At 36.0% G+C, this 19,960-nt stretch overlaps 2 protein-coding genes across 2 annotated transcripts; one reads left to right on the top strand and one right to left on the bottom strand.

Moving 5' to 3' along the window:
• Positions 1-1,587: 1,587 nt before the first annotated feature.
• On the top strand, positions 1,588-10,132 carry LOC123691185 (splicing factor 3B subunit 1). The gene is made up of 21 exons (XM_045635470.1): positions 1,588-1,756; positions 2,104-2,372; positions 2,546-2,672; positions 2,747-2,826; positions 3,081-3,275; positions 3,820-4,012; positions 4,355-4,605; positions 4,739-4,928; positions 5,290-5,573; positions 5,767-5,970; positions 6,077-6,275; positions 6,352-6,510; positions 6,749-7,041; positions 7,116-7,274; positions 7,530-7,718; positions 7,817-7,999; positions 8,084-8,262; positions 8,414-8,659; positions 8,872-9,084; positions 9,474-9,690; positions 9,873-10,132. The coding sequence occupies exons 1-21, from the start codon at positions 1,729-1,731 to the stop codon at positions 10,029-10,031; spliced, it is 4,017 nt and encodes a 1,338-aa protein (XP_045491426.1). The 5' UTR covers positions 1,588-1,728; the 3' UTR covers positions 10,032-10,132.
• Positions 10,133-12,410: 2,278 nt separating this feature from the next.
• Positions 12,411-18,232, bottom strand: LOC123691206 (tectonin beta-propeller repeat-containing protein). The gene is made up of 6 exons (XM_045635500.1): positions 15,009-18,232; positions 14,127-14,323; positions 13,740-13,949; positions 13,549-13,635; positions 13,121-13,445; positions 12,411-12,905 (listed from the first exon to the last, which is right to left on the bottom strand). The coding sequence occupies exons 1-6, from the start codon at positions 17,812-17,814 to the stop codon at positions 12,736-12,738; spliced, it is 3,795 nt and encodes a 1,264-aa protein (XP_045491456.1). The 5' UTR covers positions 17,815-18,232; the 3' UTR covers positions 12,411-12,735.
• Between the last annotated feature and the right edge of the window lie 1,728 nt (positions 18,233-19,960).

Here is a 19,960-nt window from a genome sequence, read left to right as displayed (position 1 = left end):
AACAACGTCATTCAGAAGCATTGTTGGATGAGACAATTATTATTTATGCTAAATAAAATAAGTATCTGGACCAATTATTAAAAAGTGATACTCCCTGATTATGGGTAGTTACCATAATAAAATTGTAGCAACTCTCACTTTGACAATATGGCATAAGTGTCAAAAAAATTGCGTCGCTTCGAATATTTAAGTTAATATTGTTGCGTATTTAATAAATATTTTCCGAATATAAATAATGTATTGCATTGAGAAAAATTGCAGAAGTGTTTGGACACCAAATTCTGGCATAGAATTTCACAGGCAAGTGTATATTTACGTTATTTACAATATTCCTCAATACTCCTGCATTTACCTGTTTAGAATCATTTCAATGGCAAAAATTGTAAAATTTTGCATTATTTTAGAAAGCAGTCATGTTAAATTTGTTATTTTCCTAATACTTTATCATTTTTAAAAAAGTTTTCAATAAACAAAATTAACAAGTAAGGTAACCATGATGACGAGTTTTTATGGATAGTGAAGAGAATATATTGTAATAACAATATTATGATGAAATTTAGAACACCATTTTCAAGATTTTTACTAGTAATGAAACAACACTCGACATCGGTATTGCACTCACATGTAGTTATAAGATTGTTCGTTTTTACATTGAAATTTATACTTTTTTAACTTACCTCATATTTTTTGTTTTAGGTATTTCAGCTTTCCAAAAAGTAAAATAAAAAGAAATATATGTGCCCATCAAGGGTAAAATTACTGAGGATTACGACCCAGAAAAAAAATACCTTTTGAAAAATAAACTTTGTAAAGTTAGCTGAAATTTGTGCAAGGCGTTTATTATAAACAGTTTTTCTTTGATGATTTTGGCTTGAAATTGACCCGTCGAAGCAACGCGTTTAAAAAGAAGATCTGAGTAGCTTACAATTTGGTAAACAGCATCTGATGCAAAACACAACTTTCCTCTATTTACAAAGGATGTTAATGCTATATATCGGTTCATATCCAGGCTTTGTAGCCAAGAGTTATTTAAAACTATCATTCTATACCAATTAAAATTGTATGTACCTATAAAGTATGGCCAGTAATATTATAATATAATTAATACTGTTAAAAATATATGTCGTTATTATTTATAGACCATGATTTTTAGTTTTTTGTATTTCGAAAAATCCTGAATATAGAAACCAGTGTGGTCACCCACAGAAAGAGACAAAAAACAACACTGACGTCATTCAAGGTTATATTTTCTTGTGACAAGTCAATGGTCATAGTGCAATCTCCAGTGTATTAGATATAAGCTTCTTGGTAGCAAGCATGCATGCCTCCGAGCACGAGTCCGAGCAACTTTCGTGCTCGCGCAGTGGGCGCGTTCCTATGTGCACGGTGCGTTCATGTGAGCGGCTGTGCCAACTTTTTTCTCCAGCACACCGCGGACGAACGTTATAATATTATAATATATCCATCCACCTGTGCCATCCACCCATCGTAGGGCGTTCGTTGGGCCGGTCTGTACGCACCATAATAGATATTCTATTGTGGTCTGTGGTGTCTATAGTCTATGGCGTGTCTATCCATGTCTATCATCTATGGTAGTCCGCTTGGTTTGTTGCGTATGCATTCAATTTGTGTATTTTTAAGGATATCAAAGAAGAATAACACTACTTTATGCATATGAAACACAATTATCAAGAAATTTAGCTTAGAGTATGAATATATGAAGGTAAAATGGACAAAATACCGAGAACACACGAAGGTAACCTTCTATTATTGCCTTTCCAACCCCACCCGCCAGCCATTTTCGTATTAAATCTTTATTGTAATTTTTTATTGTATCTGCAAATAATAAATAAAGAATGTTTAAATTTAATTATAAACTTATCTGATATTGGTTAAAGTAACACAACTATGTTTCCAATTGCGGGAAGATATAAATATATATATTGAAAAATAATAAGGTTATTTTAGTCAATAGCCCTGAATAAAATATATCAGTTGCCTAGATATTATTAGCTGAAAATAGTAATAGATAGGTATATAACAAACATAATTAAGTTACTGTTTTGTAGAATAAAATATGTTTTTTTTCCTTATCTCTTACAGCTATTGAGGCTCAGATTCGTGAAATACAAGCAAAGAAAAATGAATTGCCTGAAAATGGATCTGGCAAAGGTGTATCACTAGCTGAGACATACTATGACAGTGATATATATGATAACTCAGCTCCAGGTGGCAAATCCAGATATGATGGTTATGTGACCTCAATTGCTGCCAATGATGAAAATGAGGATGAAGATGTAGAGAATGTACCAGTTACCCAAAAACGGCCAGGCTATACTGCCCCCGCATCATTATTAAATGATATTGCACAGGTAGCCATGATTTCTCCATTTTAAACACTTATTTATGCCTTATAAACAGTTTAAGAGTAAATAAAATAAATATGAAAAACAAGATCATTAAAATGTATATTCTTACTCAGATTGTAAAATTATTTTGAAGCATTTATTGCCAATTAAATTATAATAACATAACTCATTTTCAGAGTGATAAGGACTATGATCCATTTGCTGATAAAAGACGGCCAACTATTGCAGATAGAGAAGATGAATACCGTCAGAAGAGGCGTAGGATGATCATATCTCCTGAGAGAGTTGACCCTTTCGCTGAGGGTAAGAAGAATACCATTTTTTTATTATTATTTTTTCCTTACTTAATTTTAATAAAATATTTGTTAATTTATTAGGTGGCAAGACACCAGATGTTGGATCCAGAACTTATACAGAAATTATGAAAGAGCAGTATCTTCGAGCAGAAGAAACAGAAGTAAGTTATAAATATATTAATAAATTTCTATAGATACAAAAAAAAGTAAAATGTGGAAATTTTTAATAATATAAATGTGGGAAAATTAAAGATTCACAGGGAATTTTTTATATTATTGTATACTATAAAATCTTCAAGTATAAAATACCACAATGACTTTAAATGTTTATTGAAAATAAAACTCAAAAAATATACCATTTGTGATTTACATTACATGTAAGGTTTAATAAATTAGAAATTCTTTGGTTTTTTAGTTACGAAAGAAACTTCTAGAGAGGGCACGTGAGGGCACCTTAAAGCCAGTTGCTCAATCAAATGGAGAAGCTGCTAAACCAGCTGCTAAGCGTAAAGGGCGCTGGGATCAAAGCTCAGAAGAAACACCAACTGTCAAGAAACCTGTAGTTGCAGCTACACCAAGCTCTCAAGCTACTCCATCATGGGAAAATGAGGTACATCTTTGATGATCCGCTTTCAAAAGTCTAAAATCTAAACTCATGTAACTACTGTATTGTAATTCTTAAAGGAATAATAGAAACATCTAGTCATACTTAGTCCATCATTTAGTTGTATCATATTTGGCAAGTCAATCAATGAGAAGCTTAGAAAAAATCTACACAACTATCTGTTTTCTATCCCTGTTCTCAATTTTCAGTTTGTTGTTCCTGTCTCTTCATTGTCAGTAGGTAATTTATAAATTTAGAATACTTCTTCTGAAAACAAAGTAGCTAACAATGATTAAAATGTAGGAATTGACAAGTTTAGAAAAAAATCTATCATCATTGTGCCGTGGCAACACCTGCAGCAGTTGATTTCTTCCCTTTCTCACCTGATGTAGGAAATCATTTTTAATGTCTCATAGCTCATGATTGATCGCAATGATTTTCATGTTCTACTTTAGTTAAGGAAGAGCGGGTCCTCCTATCACAGATTCTTCTAAACTAACTAGGTGGTCCCATCAATTATTACTGTCTTTAAAAAATGATACTAATTTAGAGAGGCGCCTGGGAAGAGACACCAGGCGCGGGTGGGCGCGGCGGCGAGACGCCGGGCGCGACGCCCTCCGCCCGCGTGTGGGACGCCACGCCGGGCCACGCCACGCCCGGCCACGCCACGCCGGGCCGCGAGACGCCCGCGCACCACGCGTCGCGCAGGAACCGCTGGGACGAGACGCCCAAGACTGATAGAGGTGGGTGTTTGCGTGAATTGTGTGAGAATGTGCTTATAGTTTTAGTTACGAATAATTTCACGCAAATATTAACAATTATTATATTTCTTTTTGATCATGTAATTTTTTCAGTGTATTCAACCAACATATAAAATATAAATTTAATTTATGTTAATAACTTTTAAATAAGCATTATAAATAATTTTTTTTTCATTTATCATAATAATTTTTTAATAAAATAAAATATATATATTTTTTTGGACCTTAACAACATGTTATATATATGTAGCAAATTGAATTCGCTAGAAGTGTTATTATAGGAATTTTATCAATATTAATTTTGATGTTTTAATTGTTTAACAGAAACACCTGGACATAGCAGCGGTTGGGCTGAAACGCCGAGAACAGATCGAGGTGTTGGTGTGGACACAATTCAAGAGACTCCCACACCAGCTACAAAACGTCGTTCTCGTTGGGATGAAACACCAGGCGCTACGCCGGCTGCCGCTACGCCCACCCCTTCTCACGCTACGCCGTCTCACGCTACGCCGTCACATGCTACGCCCTCTCATGCCACGCCCACACCGCATACACCTGTGTTTACTCCAGGCGGTGTAAGTATTTTGTAAAAATATATTCTTTGATTGTGTTTTTAAGATATTCCTGTTTGATCAAAATATGTACTATATTTTTGATAGTGTCATATCATTGTATTTATTTTCTAATTATATTCTATTACCTTCTTAGTCTACCCCAGTCGGAGTCAAAGCGATGGCCATGGCGACACCAACACCAGGCCACATTGCTGCAATGACTCCAGAACAATTGCAAGCATATCGATGGGAGAAAGAAATAGATGAACGAAATCGGCCCTATACAGATGAAGAACTCGATGCCATGTTCCCACCTGGGTACAAGGTTTTGCCACCTCCAGCCGGTAAGTGCATATCTATTTGGGTGAAGCTTTTCTTAGGTTGAGTTTTTTAAGTTTCAAACTCTCTGTACAACAGTCGAGTAATTAATACAAAATTTAGTTTCAGGGTACAAGGCTTTTACGCCTTCGATCGTCACATGGATACACATACATGGTGTTCATTGCATACATGTGCTTTCGAATTCGAACTTGCAAATCGATATTAAATAAGAAATTTTTCTTTCAGATGAATGATGTCAAAGTGTAGTGCCGTCGGAAACGCTACGCGTTGCGCTTTAAAAAAAATACAGTCGCTGTACTGCGTAATCTATCGATGCGTATCGTTTCCGCGGCGTCCGTTCTTACTTGTCGAATTGTTGCCCAGGTTACGTCCCGATACGGACGCCGGCTCGTAAGCTGACCGCCACGCCTACCCCATTGGCTGGTACCCCAATCGGCTTTTTCATGCAGACGGAGGAAGTGGGGGGCTCCGCGGCGGCGGCGGCTCGGCTGCTGGACCCGCAGCCCAAGGGCTCCCAGCAGCTGCCCTTCATGAAACCCGAAGACGCGCAGTACTTCGACAAGCTGCTCATTGACGTCGACGAGGACACGCTCTCGCCCGAGGAGCTCAAGGAACGCAAGATCATGAAGCTCCTGCTCAAGATAAAAGTGAGTGATTGTTTATGCATATGAATATATTTTGTTCTATCCAAACATGAAATTAACAGTAATTACAAATATACTAATCAATGTAATATAAAAACGTGTAATATAATGGTATTCATCAAAAACTTAACAAACTATAACGCGTTTTTTGGTGATGTGTTAGCTAATAAAAGTTTTTTTGCTTTTCTAATTACAGAACGGAACTCCTCCGATGTGCAAGGCGGCACTTCGGCAAATTACAGACAAAGCTCGTGACTTTGGCGCAGGTCCGCTTTTTAACCAAATTCTACCACTTCTTATGAGTCCCACACTTGAAGATCAAGAGAGACATTTACTTGTAAAAGTCATTGATCGTATCCTTTACAAGTTAGATGATTTAGTGAGACCCTATGTACACAAAGTAAGTTTTCTAAACATATTTTTGTCATATACGAGCAGCATACTTATTACTTGGTAGATCAAATTCTTTAATTTTTAGAGGGTACTAAAATATTGGTTCATTACAGATTTTGGTGGTCATAGAGCCGCTTTTGATTGATGAAGACTACTATGCTCGAGTTGAGGGACGTGAGATTATATCGAACTTAGCAAAAGCAGCTGGGCTTGCTACTATGATTTCTACAATGAGACCTGATATTGACAACATTGATGAATACGTGAGAAATACGACGGCTAGGGCGTTTGCTGTTGTCGCATCTGCATTGGGTAAATAGACTTATTAATTCTTGCTTCTATAAATGATTAAAATATATAAATATATTTATTTGTTTCATGTCTTTAGGTATCCCGTCACTCCTGCCCTTCTTGAAGGCTGTGTGTAGATCAAAGAAGTCTTGGCAAGCTAGGCACACAGGAATAAAGATTGTACAACAAATTGCTATTCTCATGGGCTGTGCTATTTTACCACATCTCAAGTCACTGGTGGAGATTATTGAACATGGTATGTCATGACAAGATTATTTTAATTAATTCATATCTCATTTATTATTTGTCACTACATTTGAAAAGAAAAGCATTGAAAAGAACAAGTCTATCAATATAATAAAAATGGCGATTCATTTTTATATTTATATGTACTGGTAAGCGTAAAACTCGGGAATGGCACCACCAAGTCAGCATGTTTTTTTTAATACGATAAACTGCTGGGGCAGCCACTAATATATATTTTTTAATTATAGGTTTAGTAGATGAACAACAGAAAGTGAGAACAATCACAGCTCTGGCGAGTGCCGCGTTGGCGGAAGCGGCGACGCCGTACGGTATCGAGTCCTTCGACTCCGTGCTCAAACCCCTGTGGAAGGGTATCAGGACGCATCGTGGTAAAGGTCTAGCTGCTTTCTTGAAGGCCATCGGTTATCTCATCCCACTTATGGACGCTGAATACGCGAACTATTATACTCGAGAAGTGATGCTTATCCTTATCCGTGAGTTCCAGTCGCCCGATGAGGAAATGAAGAAAATTGTATTAAAGGTGGGTATTGACTTTCAAATTTTGTCTTTGTTGTCTTACGGCAATTGTCTCACTGAATTCTATTATGATTATAGGTCGTAAAACAATGTTGCGGTACCGATGGTGTGGAACCACAATATATTATGGATGAAATTTTACCACACTTCTTCAAACACTTTTGGAATCATCGAATGGCTCTCGACCGACGTAACTATCGCCAACTGGTTGATACGACTGTAGAAATTGCGAATAAAGTGAGTATAGTTTATCATTACTAGCTGACCCATTGAATATATCTTTTCTCAAAAATATTTTTCTCTTTTCCTTTTTATCCCATTACATACTCGGCTCTTATTAGTCGAAATGCCATGTTATACCGCCTTTTGTTTTCCTTGATAAATCGCTTTTCAAACAGAAATACACTCTTTGCTTTACTTTAGCTTAGTAATATAATATATAACATATATATTTTTGTGCGCTTATATTAAACAATAAGCAATCTATTTAAGGTTGGTGCATCAGAAATCATTAACAGGATTGTAGATGACTTGAAAGACGACAATGAACAATACAGAAAGATGGTGATGGAGTCCATTGAAAAGATTCTTGCCAACCTTGGAGCAGCAGATATTGACTCAAAACTCGAAGAAGCTCTTATTGACGGTATACTTTACGCATTTCAAGAACAGACGACTGAGGTAATATATATGAATAACCTATCAACCAAATATTGTCTTTTCTGTTCTTAATTTTTACTTAAATAGGTTGCTAATGATTCGATATTTATATGTTTTAGGATGTGGTAATGCTGAATGGGTTTGGTACAATAGTAAATCAGTTAGGAAAACGAGTGAAGCCATATCTACCACAGATCTGTGGTATCATTTTGTGGAGAATGAACAATAAGTCGGCGAAGGTGCGGCAACAGGCCGCGGATCTTATATCCAGAATTGCAGTTGTAATGAAAACGTGCCAGGAAGTGAGTTTTCCTTCTAAACCCGACAAAATTAACACTTAAATTTCTTTGAGTTGAAATATATTATAACTTTTTTAATTTTTTTAGGAAAAATTGATGGGCCATCTTGGTGTGGTGTTGTATGAATACCTAGGAGAAGAGTATCCCGAAGTATTGGGATCTATACTTGGCGCATTGAAAGCTATCGTGAATGTTATCGGAATGACAAAAATGACGCCACCCATCAAAGATTTACTTCCGAGACTGACGCCTATATTAAAAAATAGGTGAGTTGAGTTTATTATTTACATTGTTTTTAATTTACTGGGACTGTTTTTATAGTATATTCAAAAATTTGTCATGTATCTAAAGAATATTAGGTATTTTAGTGTCATTCAATAAAATATATGTCGTATTCAATAAACTTTATTTTTACAGGCATGAAAAGGTACAAGAGAACTGCATTGATCTAGTCGGTCGTATCGCCGATAGAGGACCGGAATTCGTTTCCGCTAGAGAATGGATGAGGATATGTTTTGAGCTTCTGGAATTGTTGAAAGCGCACAAGAAAGCGATCAGACGAGCGACGGTGAACACATTCGGTTATATCGCTAAGGCTATCGGTCCGCATGACGTTTTGGCAACTTTACTCAACAATTTGAAAGTTCAGGAGAGACAGAATAGGTAAGGCAATGATAACAATTCATAGAGTGAAATTTGCTTTACTGTCAGCATATACATAAGTAGGACAGTTTTGAGTCGCATTTCAGAAATTGATTTGAAATTTAAAATAAAAACGTCTTTTTTAGTGTGAAAATTATATTCTATTATAATCTTTATTTCTTTATACGTTACATAGCTTTGCCACACAATGCATAATGATATAATAATTTCAGGGTGTGTACAACAGTCGCCATCGCTATTGTAGCGGAAACATGTTCACCGTTCACAGTATTGCCAGCTTTAATGAATGAGTACAGAGTACCAGAGTTGAATGTACAAAATGGTGTGCTCAAGTCGTTGTCCTTCTTGTTTGAATACATTGGGGAGATGGGAAAAGATTACATTTATGCTGTATGCCCACTGTTGGAGGACGCTTTAATGGACAGGTAAAAAAATATTACCCAATGGACAGGTAAAAAATAAAAATGTTACCTTTAAGAAAAACTCTCTTATGCAATAAGTTTTTTTGTTTCTATCATGCGAAAAACGCGTTAATGCATATTTATACACTATAGCGATAATGCGAAGAAAAAAAAATGTGCGTGTACTAGTGTACTCACGTAAGAAGTGAAACTTCTTTATGACCTTATTTTTCAAAAAATAATTCACTTTATGCAACTTTACAGAAATACGTCGAATCACGCGTGGTAGGGTTAAGAAAAAGATGGCGCGTTACGGAAAAATGTCACGCGTAACGGAAAAATGTTACACTAATTTTTTTTCCAACCCCGATAAAAAAGTTTCACTTCAATAATAAATGTTCCAATTATTCCAGAGATCTTGTCCATCGTCAAACAGCCTGTGCTGCGATTAAGCACATGGCGCTGGGAGTGTACGGGTTTGGTTGCGAAGACGCTCTCATACATTTGCTGAATCACGTGTGGCCGAATATCTTTGAGACGTCGCCACATCTTGTACAAGCCTTCATGGACGCGGTTGAAGGCATGCGAGTCGCTTTGGGCCCTATTAAGATACTGCAATATGCGCTACAGGTTTGTTTGTGAAAAAATATTGTATGAAAGAATTTTTAGGCTTCATCATTAAAATTGTAAATAGAATAATGCTGTCAATAATTAGGAGAAATATTGACAAAAGGATTAAAATTTTCCTAAATTTAAATTTTATGACTTAATATTATGAAATGTTGGTGACTTATTGAAATAATTATTTTCAGGGTTTGTTCCATCCGGCAAGGAAAGTCCGCGATGTGTACTGGAAGATTTACAACACCTTGTATATTGGTGGTCAAGATGCCCTTGTAGCTGGATATCCGCGAATACAAAACGATCCAAATAATCATTTTATTCGTTATGAATTAGATTATATGTTGTAAAAACTTCACTGTATGCAAAAAGTTCGACAATTGTTGTGTTTAGATTCACACATTAAAGAATGGCCAAAAAATTGTTTTTTAATATACATCTTTCCATTGGACATGTTTTATTAAATACTAGCTGTGTCCCGCGGTTTCACCCGTATTGCTCCGCTCCTGTTGGTTTTAGCGTGATGATATAATATAGCCTATAGCCTTCTTCGATAAATGGGCTATCTAACACCAAAATAATTTTTCGGACCAGTAGTTGCTGAGATTAGCGCGTTCAAACAAACAAACTCTTCAGCTTTATAATATTAGTATAGATTATACCAATATTTACAAAGAAACATTAGGATTAAAAGGAAAAACTCATTCACGCAAGTGGGTGAAACCACGGGGCGCAGCTAGTAGTATAATATACATACATAAGTATTAGAAGGACCCCTAGTCCATAGCAGTTCCTTTATCTGAGTACCTATGTATGTTTCGCAAATCGCAACCTTCAATCAGCAATAGCAACTAGATATCAATTTAACGCCAAAAATCTCAGCAAATAAGAGCGCACTAGAGCTTTTATTATATTTCTAATCGAAGATAATTTTTTTGACGAAAACGAATTGCGCCTTTACTACGTGTCGTAATTAGGTTGAACTTAAAACTGGTCTAAAACATTTATTTCTGTTTGCTAGGAAATAAATTGAAGAGAATTTAGCCACAGTTTTGAGTTTATTCACGCTCTTTCATTGAAACTCAATGCGCCGATTGGATTTATTAAAAATATGTTATTGAATGTGTTTATCCAAAATCAAGTGGAAAAAAACAAACTTATAGCCTAAATAAGATATAATATAGTTGGATTACATACAAGAAAATAAATCCAACCTTACTCGGCTGAATTAAAGTCGGATCAACAAAGCAAGACAACACCACTGATTAATTATTATTATAATTGGAAAGTAAATGTTTGACGCTGAATTTGTACATTGATAGGTAATGTGGGAAGTAGCCTGTAGCAGAAATGTAGTTTAAAAATTTTACTCAAAGGATACAAACGATAATAATTATGAAAAAAAAAGACGTATGGCACTCGGGGACTGCCGTGGTAAAGCTATTGCATAGCATGCCTTCAAGCCACTACTCCGTGCCCGTCGGAGTGGGGAGCGTGAGGTTTATTTTCGTTACGGAATTTCTGGATTGGTCCCCGCGCTCAAGGCCCGCGATAGAAGCTATGCAATAGCTTAAACCATGTATTAAAAGGTTTTCGAAAATTTGCTTTTCACATCACCGGATGTTCGATTACCTACCGAGTTAATCGAACAGACGAAAATGTGTAAAAATTTCACCCTACTTATATTGCGTCGATCGTTAGAGTCAAATATACTAGGGATTAAATGTCTCAAACAAACTTAATAAGTAAGGATTTTGTGTCTATTTTAAATGTTTGTATACAAACGACATTTGTAATAGGTGTCGGAAAAAATAGGTCGTCCGGCGATAAAAGCTTCTAATTTTTAACCGACTTCAAGACAAGGTCGTTATAAATTCATATGTATGTAGGTATATTGTTTAATACTTATGAAATAAATGAAAATAATTAAACACAAACATCGTTCTATAAAACGATTTTTTTTTACTTTCTTATAAAAAAATCAAAACGAAAAAAAACTCCGTAAGCCTTTTTTCGTATTAAAGGAATAACACCAAATAAAAGACAATTTTTGGATATACATAATATATTCGATACTCATTTTTCTTACAATGCACCCATAAAACATTTAAGCGCACTAGCGACTTGCAAGTTTAGTATACAATTCGTCTAATAAATCTATAAAAATATGACATGGAATACAAGAACTAATTAATACGTGACTAGAGATCTTTGTCTTTGTAACAAATCATTCGTAAAAACTTAGTAGTACAAAACCATAGAAACAAATTCCATCATCAGAAGACATAACGAAATACCTTGTACAGTCTTTTTAAATTATAATACAGACATAAATATAATAAAAAAAGTGTAGCAAGCCTCGACAAGAAATACAATTTTATAAATTTAGATCAAATAGGTTGCGACTAGCGTGTGTGATATGACATCGTATTGCATCTTATTAACTTTTAACGTGAGAAGGAAAAAAATACTTATTTTTAAAACGTTACCGGTGAATTTTATTTTAAAAGCAAATAAAATCAAAAATTTAACATAAGGGAAAAAGAAGATTATAAGAATGTATAAGCGTAGGAGAAACAAACAGTTTAAAAATATCAAGAATATATTATTTAATAAATAATCTATACTAATATTATAAAGCTGAAGAGTTTGTTTGTTTGTTTGAACGCGCTAATCTCGGGAACTACCTACTGGTCCGATTTGAAAAATTCTTTCGGTGTTAGATAGCCCATTTATTGAGGAAGGTCGGCTATATATCATTACGCTACGACCAAAAGGAGTGGAGCCACGGGGGTGAAACCGCGCGGAGCAGCTAGTTAAATATATCACTATTTCACAATAATTATTACAATACGAATAAGACAAACACAGTTCTGAAAATAAAACTACGGAAAAAAGTAAATAGCTTTCTCTTAATAAATATTAAGTACCTACTATAATTATTGTTATTGCTTGTGCGAAAAAAACCGCGAAAGCTAAATAAAGAATTTAGAATACACTTAACATATTTATATATTATTATAATATCTATATGAGCAAATAAGGAAATTAAAATCAGCCTCTCACAGATACATAAACTAAAGGAATGTTTAATATTTGCTGCCAAGCGATACCAGCCACGTTTTCTGCGGTGACGCCGAGCCGCCGGTGCAGCGTGCCGTCCGCTCGCACCGCCCACACCTCCTGCCCCATACACGACACGTGCTTGTATGTTATATCACAATCTGTAATCAGAAAACGTTGCTATTAACAACACATTTTAAACGAAATGCCAATGTAAATTGAGATAATAGGTTTGTTTACATCACAGGGATCTTGTTTTTATTTTAAAAAATGCAGGTGGACATTGGCACTTTCATATATTATGCCTTTTCGAGTATGCCGAGTAGCTTGTCTTGTCAAAAAAAAAATCGTTGGACAAAAAGTCGTTTAAAATCACCTGTTAGATATTTCCAATGCGTGCCACCTTGTTGCATTGGTGAAATATCAGTTCTTACAGCCAGGATCCCATTAGCGAGGAGGACCCAGGCTGAAGACATGGTTAAAGAAACCAGCTTAGCGCCAATGCCGTTCTTATGTTGGCCATAAGGATAATTACACTTAGGCGCCTCGATGAGCCTCCAATTTGCACCTCCTGGTTTTTCTTTGGTCACACCTTCTCTGTAATAAAGCTCTCCTTTTCTCCCGACAGCCCATATTATATTGTTGCATGTGCTTATCGCTATGAGGGATTGAGGACTATTTACGTGTTCCCAATGGAGTCCCTGCAATTATTTCAAGGTATAACAAATATATTATTTTGTAATGCAGCACAATCTAAATCACTAAATCAACATAAAGTTGGTATCCTTGAGTTGGCTAACTTACAGCAGGAGTTGCTGCGGTAACACCGGTTCTATAAATGGCGTCTCCACCCAATGTGACAGCCCATACAGATATTTCTTTGTCATTGGCCTAAAAATTAAATATAATTTAGTTTGTGCCTTTAATTGGATATTTAACATATTCATGTAAGACTTCTATGCATAAAGGAACCGTGATATTTGATTTTTTTTTACCCATAATGATATATCAAGTAGAGCTGTAGAACCCGCGCGAACCCAGGGTCCCTCTGTGTGAATTTGAGCTTTTCTGTACCAACGCCGCCGTCGTACACAATCTGTGAATATTTTCTTGCCATGGTAAGGCGCTGGGAAGTCTGTCGCGTATTGCCATCCGTCACTATCAACACCGCCGGGAGTGCTATAATCTATCATCCACTCCGATATCTGGAAATTGAATAATAATAATTCAAACATAAATAATTATTTATGATAATAAATGTTTAATGTTTATTTACTGTTGATACCTAAAACATTCAAAATAAGGTAATTGATAAAATTAACTGCTGAGTCAGATAAAAGGAGCTATCAGATAAGTGGAATTCTATGTAATGAAATAAGTACCCAGTGCCAATGTCTGCTGAGTAATTTAGTGTGCTCGCGGGTCCGCTTATGCTTTCCTGTTATGTCACTCCACATGTATCTATCAGTTGGTAAACCAGTTGAAGTGTATCCAGTTAAGGGATTCCATCTTTGATTTTCATAAACGCAATATGTTTGAGTGTCTGTCATAGAGTGTATACCCTCATTACTGCCAAGACCTATAAAAAATCAATCATAATAATTCATCCCATTCAACATAAAAATAGGTAGGCAGTACTACACAGTACATGCTATAAAAAAACTTATTTACGTAAATTAATAAATACAACTTAGGGAAACTACCCATACAACGTAACCCGTTTAGGGGAGGTCTTCAAAATACTACGATCAGTCACGAGAGAAAAGGGGGGGGGGGGTTGACTTAGATTTTTATTAAGTACCAGTCTATTTCGCTGCATAAAGCGTTCTCTATAAGAGACCACTCGAAGTTTTGTGTGATATGGGAGAAAGCGTGAAGTGGTTAGATATCGAAACCGTCGATAAAGAGGAAATGACCAAGCCTGACGAAACTCTTGATACTACTGCTCCCGTGATCAATGATGTATCTGAGTGGATTGACGCTGGGAATAAGTTCATTGAAGACGTGTGACATGAATATTAATAATATTAAACATAAAATAATTGTTCTTTTTATAACTTTTTACAAATGATTTTCTTTTGTTAAATGATTGAAAATCATTTTGTCACTACTACGTAAAAACTTGAAGGAGGGAGGGGTGGATCGTAACATACGTTCCCTTAGGAGGATGGCCTCTGAAGTTGTATTTGTGAAGTTCCCATACCATATTAAGTAACTAATGTAAAATAAATAAATAATTTTGTTTTGTTTTTTTAACTGCTTACCTTTTAATGTTCCTCCACCCCAACCACCGGTATAAACCCAAGCTCTATGATCATGGGATATGCCCCATACCACAGTATTTGAACAACATTCAACCTTTCGTAAAAAGCCGCCCATTAATTGCCAAAACATCTCATCAGGTCCAATTATAACACTTGTAGAAGAATACTCCATAGTGTACAATTTCAAACCTCCCATTACTAATACTGATGTTATAGTTTCCGAACTTAGTCTATGTTTGAAAGAACAGAAATTTGCCTCGTTTACAATGACAGTAAATCCAGCATCATCACAAATCATTTTTATGGTAAATTCTTGGCCTGGTTTTAATGGCAATTGATAACGTTCTTCCACCCCCCACTGTCCAGATTTCTTTGTATTGCACACAACTACACCCTCATCAAATCGCATATTAAAGTGAAATGGTATTTCCGTAACTTCACTTTCAATTTTATGCCTTTGTTTTTGAATTTCTGGTCCTTGTAAATTTATATGAAACCGGCTTATATCATCAAACAAACAGCCAGATATTTTAAGAGTACTGCCTGATGGAAAGTTGTTGTGCAGAGTTGTCATAAATCCCTTTTGTATGTCTTTCCCGAACACCTGAAACTCTTTAGTGTAACTACCACTCTTTTCAGCCATCAATTGTGCTGGCGCCGGATCCCAGTTGAGAACATCTCCTGAATTAGTAACAACCCAGATTGAACAGACTGAAGGTCTTCCGGACACCCCATGTATTTGTGATGTGATATCAACCAACACATTCAGCCATTCTTCTTGCTCCATTTCGGAGATAAACTGTATTTTTAAAATTTGTGTATTTTGTGTAGGGATGGTAATTGATATTCTAGGGTTGCCTGGTTCAGATGATGTAGTAATACTAGTAACCTCTCCCAAATTGAAGATAAATTTTATTGTACCATCGGGTTGAAATACTGATAGTGTTCCTGTATTTTCTAAAGAATGCCAGTAAAGTGAAATTATGCAGTCTTCACTAGAGTTATTTATATTAACTAATCTTGCCTCACAACTACGAGTCCAACCCTTTTCTTCAATAGCTACACCAAACTTGGTGAGATCAATGTTTAAAGTATTTCTTGCTTTTAAATCATCTAATATTTGAAATCTCCATCTGGCTACTATGTCTGTATTGTGCACATTTTGTGAATCAGTAAACCAGTGAGGTGGTTGTATGGCATCCACAAGACAAGCTCCTGCGTCAACAAAGCTCCATGCTGTGTCACATGTACCCCATGCTGTTTGACTCACTTCTTCATCAAAATACATGCCAGAATCCAGATCAAATACACTGCTATCACTATCAGGTTGAGCCTCCATTCCAACCACAGAACCCACACTACGAACAGGGCTCCAAGCTCTAGGATTTTTCAATGTTGTTTCATAGCTTTTACCAGTCAAATCTATATTCTCTACATTCATGCTTGCTTTTTGCTTTAATTCTTTTGAAGGTTTAAGGGGCAGAGTGTTCTCTATGGGAGCAGAGTGTGATTCTTCCCAAGAATTTTTTAAGTTAATATTAGATTTAAGCTCAGTTGTATTTTCATTAAGTAAATTTAAACTTTGATGTTTTTGATTTGATGCAGATGAGATAATGCTTGCTGAGCTGGATGTTCGACTGACTTGCATATTAGCTTGAACCATTCTCCATCTCTTGCCTGTAAGTTCAGCTGGTGTAATACCACTTCTCCAATATATACTTTTGTTTGAACCTCCTATAGCAAATACTTGATCATTTATACCAACTGAAATATGAACCATATTACCATTCACCTCTAGCCATCCACTTCCCATAGCAGCTGATTCAGAAGTGCCTGCAGCATTGCCATCTATACCTTTTCTGAACCAAACCCTTGTATCTGAACTCACAGCCCACACAACATTATGGCCAACTGATATAACAGATAATTTTGCTTCATTGGGAGACTTGACTTCCAACCACGCTTCTCCACTTGGTGAATCTTTAGTAATACCTTTTCGTATAATGGCTCTTCCAGACCAAAGCAATGCCCAAACTAAACCTGTTGGACCAACTGAAATTTGCTTTATATCACAGTTTGGAGGAATGCTTACATTTATCCACTTTAATCCTTCAGGTGAAGTAGTACTTACTCCAGATCTGTACATAACCCTTCCCTGAGCAGTGATAGCCCAGACAGATAAAGACCCTGGAGAAGAATATGGTATATGATTACCTCCAATACTCACATCAATAAAAGGTTCTTGGGTTGGATCTTTATGAAGAGGTGCAATGGCACACCAAGAATTCATAGCACTGAACTTTCTATACCTTATCCATTTCCTTCTTCTTACACAAGATTTCCACTGTTTGACTGGTCCAAACTGAGCTGGGAAATCAACTGCATAACTCCATCCATCATGGTCTAATGGTTGACCATCTAAGGTTAGCTCAAGTTGCCAATCACCTTCCCATTGCCAAGCCATAGATGGCAATCTAATACAGTCAATAGATCTGTCTTTGGTACCATCCTGAGACGAAAAGTGATAACGGTCTGTAGGTAACATCCTACCACTAAATCCTTCCAGAGGTAGCCAACGTTCATTTTCATAAGATTCTTCTTTCACTCTAATTGGTATTTCCAATCCATGAACATGTAAGTAAATTTGGCGATCACCTCCGACTGCCCATAGGAAGTGGGGTACAGCTGATAATGTTTTGAACTCCAGACCAAGATACATAAATTCCCTCCAACAAGAGCCATTGGTTGACAGAGCGTACACTTTACCTTCATTATTTATAGAAAATAATAGAGAATTGCTCGACATTTCAATTATATTACAAAATAATTTATCAACCTTAATTTTTATTTCACTTTTCACATGAACTCACTACATTCTAATTCAAATACCTTAAACTTACATCAATTTAATACACACATAATAAGTATTTTTTTATTGTTTAGAAAAAAAAGGGGAAATATGTATAGATCTAACATAGAGCTTTTAGATTTTTATTTTATGTGAGTAAGCTTTCTGAGCTGGTGGTTATTACTTGAAATATCTTGAATAGGTATTATTCTTTATACTGTATCACCGTAACCCTATGGTATTGCTTAACCGAATTTCTTAAATGCTTAATGTTTTTATATTTATAAATTATAGTTTATTTTATGTATAATTTATAATCGAAAAAGTACTTAGGTAGGTATTTACATCTAGTTTTGACCATTTGACAGCTGATATGACAATTTTATTGAATGAAAGATCACCGGTAGTGTTGCCGAACTATCGATAGTTTGACTATCGATAGTTGACCTTGAAAATAAGTCAGAATATCGATAGCACTATCGATAGTATCGATATTATCGATACTATCGATACTATCGATAGCGTTAATCATGGAATACTATTGATGAACTGCAATAGTATCGATAAAATCGATAGTATTGATTGCCAATAGTTGCTATACTATCGATACTGTCGATAGTATCGATACTATTGCTACTGAATATTGCAACTACAATCGATACTATCGATAGTACTGATACTATCGATAGTTTTGAGCTATCGATAATAGTAAATTGTGCAATAGTATTGTTCACGATTTCTTGGTATAATGTGTCAATTTAAATTAGAAGACACTAACTATGCACAAATGTACGTGGCTTATTGGATTACGAATTAACGAACTAAAAAAAATGGATTGTACAAAGCGCCAATAGATAACTTGAAAAGTATTATAACCAAACATCTAGTTCTCTGTCATCCACTATAATATTATTGATAAAGCAATACTATCGAGAAAAAGGTCACTATCGATGGGACGATATTATCGATAGTATCGACACTATCGATAGTATCGATAGTTCGTTCGATATTGAGCTTCGATAGTATCGACACTATCGATAGTATCGATAGTTCGTTCGATATTGAGCTTCGATAGTATCGATACTATCGATGGTATTGCTATGTGTCGATAGTATTTACGCTTATAGGACTATCGATACTATCGATAGTATCGACACTATCGATAGTATCGATAGTGCTATCGATACTATTGCTTTTCCCCAACTATCGATAGTTAATCGATAGACTATCGATAGTGGACTATCGAGCGGCAACACTAATCACCGGACCCATTTGGCCTGAGCATTTGGCATTTCACGGAATTAAAGGCCCTACTCACGGTTCAACACAACCAACAATCTGCTGAAACAATTTGTTGCAGTCGCGATTGAGCGTTCTCTACTCACGATTCATCCAACCCTCAATCTGATGACACAATTTCATTCCGCGATTGCTTGCCACAACGTGTGCACGTCACGTTGATGCCTGGCCTGATGCTAAACCTCAACGCAATAATACGCATTATTAATGGATATATGTACTAATTTATGAAATATAAGATAATTATCTTTGTAAAGCTTGTATTTTTTTCCAATTTTATTGATAGATTTCAAGGGCTATAAAGTATAAACGGCTATAAAATATAAACATCTTCCTCAAATATGTAAAAATGTCTTTCCCGCGTTTATCTCAAAACCGCCATTTTGCGATTAACGCGGCAGCGCGATTGAGCCCGGAGCCGAGATTGGAACAATCACAATAATCACGTTTCAACACGCACACAATCTGCTGAGACAATTTGTCGGGTTGCTTCCGCGCCGATCCAATACGCAACATGTTGGGTTACGCCCCCAACGTGCCCTCAACTATACTATTCACGACACAATCTGTCAGCTCACTGCAGATTGTGTCAGCAGATTGTTACTGAAATTGAATCGTGAGTAGGCTACTTAATAGTTGTTCTGTGGCCTGTGATGCTTAGGGTTAAAAATTGACTTACCTTACCAATACCTACCACCACTAGGCACTACCATACATGCCGAAATCACCCCGTCTACACGACATATTACTTGCTCTATGCTACACGACCATTGTACACGACTCCACGGCTGCTGATGTATCTGGA

This window comes from Colias croceus, chromosome 4 (assembly GCF_905220415.1).
Source record: "Colias croceus chromosome 4, ilColCroc2.1".
NCBI classification, from domain to species: Eukaryota; Metazoa; Arthropoda; class Insecta; order Lepidoptera; family Pieridae; genus Colias; species Colias croceus.
The sequence above is the reverse complement of the archived record's forward strand: the minus strand, read 5'-3'. Positions and strand labels throughout refer to the sequence as shown.

Coding starts and splice junctions, on each gene's coding strand:
- LOC123691185 (XM_045635470.1), top strand. CDS start 1,729: ATGGACAAAATACCGAGAACACACGAAG. Junction 3,276..3,819: donor CTCCATCATGGGAAAATGAG/GTACATCTTTGA, acceptor ATACTAATTTAG/AGAGGCGCCTGGGAAGAGAC. Junction 4,013..4,354: donor GACGCCCAAGACTGATAGAG/GTGGGTGTTTGC, acceptor ATTGTTTAACAG/AAACACCTGGACATAGCAGC.
- LOC123691206 (XM_045635500.1), bottom strand. CDS start 17,814: ATGTCGAGCAATTCTCTATTATTTTCTATAAATAATGAAGGTAAAGTG. Junction 13,950..14,126: donor TCAGCAGACATTGGCACTGG/GTACTTATTTCA, acceptor TTCAATTTCCAG/ATATCGGAGTGGATGATAGA. Junction 13,636..13,739: donor TACTTGATATATCATTATGG/GTAAAAAAAAAT, acceptor TTTAATTTTTAG/GCCAATGACAAAGAAATATC.